Source organism: Folsomia candida, unplaced genomic scaffold (assembly GCF_002217175.1).
Source record: "Folsomia candida strain VU population unplaced genomic scaffold, ASM221717v1 Fcan01_Sc016, whole genome shotgun sequence".
Classification (NCBI taxonomy): domain Eukaryota; kingdom Metazoa; phylum Arthropoda; class Collembola; order Entomobryomorpha; family Isotomidae; genus Folsomia; species Folsomia candida.
Window position 1 is genome coordinate 851,826 of NW_019091208.1, and position 6,174 is coordinate 857,999.

Genomic DNA, 6,174 nt, shown 5'->3' on the forward strand with positions numbered 1-6,174 from the left:
GGTTTTTCGAACTGAGGTGGAATTCCGACTTTGAGGGGCTTTTCACAGCGACGCAAAATTGACTCAGAAATTAATTTTTCGCTATAACGAAAAAGTATGACGAAATGTTCATACATTAGCTTTTCACCAATTTTTACTACGTTGCAAATTATTAGTAGTAGAATAAAGGTTAAATTACAAAGAAAGTCGAAATCGACATGCGTGACCTTTTTCGGGGATCGAAAGGTCACAATGTCAAAGGTCACATTACCCCATAAATGGGGTATCGTTGGAAAGGTATTGGCGAGGGGATTCAGAATATGTATACTTTGTGGGGTCTGAAACCACTCCCTGCAAGTCTAGAGGCCAAAGAACGAAAATCGGCAGTTGTCCAGAATTTAACACAGCAGTGGATTGGGAGCTAACACGGAAGCATGCATGGGAAAAACTCAAAAATATTCTTTTGGCTCTATGTTTGCAGGGAGTGGTTTCAGACCCCACAAAGTATACATATTCTGAATCCTCTCGCCAATACCTTTCCAACGATACCCCATTTATGTGGCTATGTGACCTTTGACATTGTGACCTTTCGATCCCCGAAAAAGGTCACGCAGGTCGATTTCGACTTTCTGGGTAATTTAACCTTTATTCTACTACTAATAATTTGCAATGTAGTAAAAATTGGTGAAAAGCTAATGTATGAACATTTCGTCATACTTTTTCGTTATAGCGAAAAATTAATTTCTGAGTCAATTTTGCGTCGCTGTGAAAAACCCCTCAAAGTCGGAATTCCACCTCAGTTCGAAAAACCTATCGGGGTACTGATCCAGAGAGTGTAACAAAATTTTGTTTTTGAAATTTCATCAACCCATTTCATAGATATGCTGTGCCCTATGTGCACCACATTTATCTCCCATTATTCTCATAACCCCCCCAAAGGAAATTTTGGCGCCCGAAAAAATGCTAAGTTTTAATTCGATTCATGTGGGGAACATAATCCAATTAAGTATTTGTACTTTTGAAATAGTCGGCGGATCTGCTTGTCGAATCATTTAATTCTTACTCTTGTGTTTCTGGTTTGAATGTAGGAGCAAAATTTGTAGGTTGTTTAGTGTGCTTAAACATAAAATTGTTAAAATGATGCCTGGTAAATTGCATGGATGCAAAATACTCTCGAGAAAGGGGAACATCCCTGTTACCAGCTAAATTTCGGAAATATTCCGTCCCACTCCAAATTTCACAGGTTTGTGTTACGATTTTTTATCAGTTGACTATCAGCCTATGGCAATTTTTCTGAGTATTTTTTTTTCGTAATTAGTAATCGACTAATTAATTGCATGCTCTCGTCAAATGTAATTAAGTAATTAACAATTAATTACAAGTAATAAATAAATATATAGATATAAATATAAAATATAAATATTTTCAAGTAATTAAGCAAAATTGGTGTATTTAATGTTGCACTTTGTTCGAATATTTCGAAGTTTTTCCTTCGAAATGTTTATTTGCAGATAAATACATTCGTCACCGGAGGATTAGCCATGCAAAATTATGTATTAGTGTGACGTTGAGTTAACTATAGTAGATGCATAAATACCGGTAATTTTTTGAATACACACACTTTTAAAAATTTGGATTAAATCATTCTTGGTCGGAGTGCAAAAATGACTCCACCCTTAATGACGAGTATTACTGTTTTGTAATGTTATTCTGATTCAAAAATTGCCAGTCAGGAAAATTGCCCCAGTGGTGAAAATTTAATAAAGTTAATTTAAAATATAATCCAAGTATAACATGAATTACTTATTCAGTTTTAAGGTCCGTTTTACACTATTAAGTTAATGTGCATCCTACGTATAAATAACCGAGTCTGTAATAGCTCAAAATATGCTAATAGATATGGAATACTAATATTAAATAAATACATATTATGCTGATTATAATTATAATTTTACCTATTCTGAAATAAAGGGTTTCGATTCCTAAAATCTTAAGCAATCAAAAAAAAATAGTAAATAAAGTTATTATATTTATTTATTATTATTAAACTCATACTTAATCCAATATAATCTGACTTTTCAAAAAGGAATCTAAATAACTTACAAGTCGAATTCTCTATTCACATTAACAAATCATATTCATGTTTAAACGCTACATTTATGTATAACAATAATAAACCTTTTCCAATTTTGTAAACAATTTTTATTAACCCTTTCTTAAACTGTAACGAACACAATAGTCGTTTTGTAAGAAATGGCTTAATTCGGAAGTGAAACAAAAGCCGTCCTAAAAAATGGTGGTCATGGCGCGGAAGGACGACAATTGTCGTTTCTAGGAGGTCATTGATTTTCACCATTTTCTCTCCACGACCTAAAATTTGTTGCAATTTTGAGGGATTTCTCCTATTCCAACACAATACTAAATTTGAAGATTTTCTACCCAAAAATTTGGATATTTCCCTATACAACTCAATGTTAAATTTTTGATTTTTCAGTTTTTCGAGTTTTATTAGAACTTCTGAATTTCTCCTCCCGCGCCATGAACACAAAATACTTATAGCGTCCCCGATTTAATGCATTTTCTTGTTGTTAATCAAATCATACACGCTAAAGTGTTAATCACGGATATTTCAAAATCGATCTCGCAATTTATTTCTTGTACTCGTGTGAATTATTTAAATAAATTTAGGAAACAAACAGATTTTTAGCCATTCCCTTGTTCGTTTGAGCTTAACTGTCATCGAGTGGTGACCTACCGCGGAAACAATTTCCAACTTGAATTAATTCATCATTTATGTAAATTAGAAGCCAACTAACCGTGTTCCTCCCACACATTCTCCCACATTGCCAGGAAAATCACACGTGGTCAAATTCTGATTCCAGTAAAGACCATTCGGACATTGGGCCAAGGTAGGAGTTTCTTCATTGCAAACGTAGTAAAACCTACAATCTTGATGTGGCGCGAAATATTGGCCAGGTTCACAAATTGGTCCTGGCGAGACGGTTGTAGTAGATGGAACTATATTTACAATACAAATGTGAGATTAAATAATCACCAAGTTCCTTCATTACAAGTACTAACTAGTAATTACGCACCTGAAGTGTCTTCAACTTCACAAATTATTCTAAACTGCGCCCCACTAATGCAATCGGATGCCCGAAATTCCGTCGTTGTCATGAAAGCACACCGATACCACCAACCACCTCCAAACCCGTCCAAACCGGTCCCGCTAATTACATCTTTACCAGATCCGAACAAGCGAAACTTGGTATTTCCCCGTGAACAAGACATCGACATCATGTCTGTTGCACCAATATGAAAAAGTGCATCCCTTCCTATGAAGTAGAGAGGCAATTATCACTATTTACCAATTAACGACAATTAACTTAACGACTATTTGAAACCAAACCCGCATTCGCCTCCTCATTTGCAAAGTTTTCTAAGAAATTTATCTCCTCAACGGTTTCTGGCGAGGCGATTCTCATTCCATTTTCGTGGCAAAAATCTACCCCGTCAAGCCACGATTTCTAGGATTATATAAACCAAACGGTACAAATCAATATGCTTAATGAGACACACAGGGTGGCTTAAATGTCAGGTTATGTACAATGGAAAATTTGTCAATAAGAAAAATTCGTAAATTTATATTAGTTACGGATTTGGGATTGAGATTTTTAACACAAGTTACACTGATGACAAAATTCTTAAAACATTGAATTTCAGATGCAAAATTTCGGTAACTAGTGAAGATTTGCGAATTCTCCCACTGAAAAAGTTTCCATTGTAACCCGACATTTAAACCACCCTGTAGCTTCAGTTTTCAGGGTACGGCAATAATCCGAAAAAATTCGTCACCTCCATTATTTCCGTGTCATCCACATAGTACAATTTATTTGCAACGTCACCTATCGGACGCAAACCTCGAATCTCATCTTCGCTAAGGTCAGTTAATTTTTTGGGTGCTGTCTGCACATAATTGTTATCTTGGTCGTTGTAATGCATATTTTCTATGGCACATAACGCATAATGTGCCCTTCGACCCCGTTCACATGAATCATCTTGGTACAGCCCATCGCTATTGATCTTCAAGCAGTTCAAACTTCTATCTCCAGATGGCGCTCCACCACTCCAGTTGCCCACGGTTACCTCATCGAAGCGATCTAGCCAGCGAAACGTTCCCTCATTTCCGTGATCCGTAGCGGGTAGCCAGATTGATTCTGAAACAAAAATTATATCTAAAAAAATCCTTGAACCACAAAAATAAAATAAAATATTTTACGATTTGCTTCCGGTAGTCCGTTTGACTTTATGAAGTTGGAGACTATTTCGAAATCCCGCTCGGTCGAGATTCGACCAGGCGCAAAGTTGTGAGTATGACAGTAATTAAGGGCATACATCCAGTCACCCTGGAGTTAAAAAGGATCATACAAAATACCAATTAAACACTATATTCATTTATAAAGTTACCCGTGTTTGCAATATAAAATATAATGAAGTAGATCCCTTCCCAACAAAAATTTCGTATCCATTTTGACGATTATCTGCGACTCCACCACCAACTGAAGTGGAAAACAAGTTAGCAAACTTTTATTAAGGTGACGTTATTCATGGAATAAATGTCTTACCATCCGTCTCACTACCGGAAATTAGTTGGACCAAAGTCACACAAATCATAAACTTGAAACTGTTCATCTTACAGATATGTGGCTGTCTCCATGAAAAGGGACCTTAGTCATACTTTTCTCCTTTTGTACAAGCGGCAAAATACCAAAACAGAACACTTTCAGCGAAACCCATTTCGTCAAAAAGCTGAATTGACAAAATAAATATTAATGTTAAGCATTCCACCTCAAATTTAAAACTTAAGGCTGTACAGGTTTGCTTTACCTAATAAAAATAAAACAATTTCGCCTTGACCTTTTTCAGGACCTTAACGTGACCTAAACGCTTAACCTCGGGCGATAAACCTCAAATTTAAAACTTAACGTCATTCAGGCTTGTATTGGCCTATGCAAATCTAATATTAGCGCCATATAAACTACAATATAAAATTTTAAAAAATTGTTCTAAATTTAATCAGTATGCAAATTTTCGCCAAAAGGTCGTTTTGCCATATTGTCGATGCAGCACTTTGAACTTAAATAACTTTCTTTGTAGTTGGAAGATTGAGCTGAAATAAATGGCAAATTAAAGCCTGAGGCAAGAACTTCACTAAAAAATTAAAGTCGCTAAAGTAGATATTTGGTGAATAAGGTCCCTTTTCATGGAGACAGTGACATATTAGCACCCCCAATTATCAAAGTCTCTTCAACAAATGGAATATGACTGGACAATTATCTACTAAATGCGCAGTATTTATTCATAAAAATGTGAACACTTTCTACCTTGACGTGGAGCAAATGACGTCAATAAAGATAAGCTAATGGACAGCACGCGTCAGTCCTGTTATGATAAAATTGCCGATGTCCCACATTTCGTTTATATCGCATTACAAACATTCAATCTTATCTTCCATTTCATTTTGTCTGGACGCTACAAATGCTCCGTTTCTTATAAATTTACTGTCGGTTGTACAATTTTCAATTGCCGTGTCCACATCAACGTTGCTTTCGATCATCAGTTCTCGCATTTTTCGGGGCATGGTTTGGGCGGCTATGGCACCTCCAAATTTAAGGCTTGGTCCCCTTTTACAACATAATTATTATCTATTGTAGACACTATAGCTCTAGAAATATTTAGTAATTCTTCCATACCCGAATTGATTGTTATTTTTGTATATGTATGTCATCCCAGCCTGGCAAACTGCTTTCACGTCATGTAATACTTTGGCGTCAATTTAAGGAGGTTATAATTCCGAAAAGGAGTAAATTGTAACTCGTTCAACTTGAGCAAGCCATTCCGAAACACACGCAATGTTTCTGTAGTTTCCCAAACTATGGACAATTGGCGACTCGGACAACAGTAAGACCGTGTGATCATAAAAATATGAACACTTCCAACCTCGACGTGGAACAATTGGCGTCAATAAAGATAACTTGATAAGCTGACGGACACCACTCGTCATTCCTGTTATGATAAGATTGCCGATTTCCCACATTTCGTTTATATCGCATTACCAACGTTGAATCTTATGTTTCATTTCATTTTGTTTGGACGCGACAAATGCCCAATTTCTTACACACGTGAAATATGTAC

The 6,174-nt window shown here is 35.9% G+C and overlaps 1 protein-coding gene across 3 annotated transcripts; it reads right to left on the reverse strand.

Annotated features, from left to right (window-relative positions):
* Positions 1 to 2,597: 2,597 nt before the first annotated feature.
* On the reverse strand, positions 2,598 to 5,929 carry LOC110856609. Of its 3 annotated transcripts, none has more exons than XM_022105099.2 (10): positions 5,733 to 5,929; positions 5,267 to 5,663; positions 4,605 to 4,671; positions 4,447 to 4,538; positions 4,259 to 4,385; positions 3,835 to 4,196; positions 3,389 to 3,506; positions 3,075 to 3,314; positions 2,796 to 2,997; positions 2,598 to 2,730 (listed from the first exon to the last, which is right to left on the reverse strand). In XM_022105099.2, exons 3-10 carry the CDS (start codon positions 4,669 to 4,671, stop codon positions 2,709 to 2,711), a joined length of 1,230 nt encoding a protein of 409 aa, XP_021960791.1. In that variant the 5' UTR covers positions 5,267 to 5,663; positions 5,733 to 5,929; the 3' UTR covers positions 2,598 to 2,708. The 3 variants fall into 3 exon arrangements, with proteins under 3 accessions (XP_021960791.1, XP_021960788.1, XP_021960790.1); XM_022105096.2 differs by having other exon boundaries at positions 4,605 to 4,686; positions 5,237 to 5,663; XM_022105098.2 differs by having other exon boundaries at positions 4,605 to 4,788; positions 4,867 to 5,663.
* Positions 5,930 to 6,174: the final 245 nt, after the last annotated feature.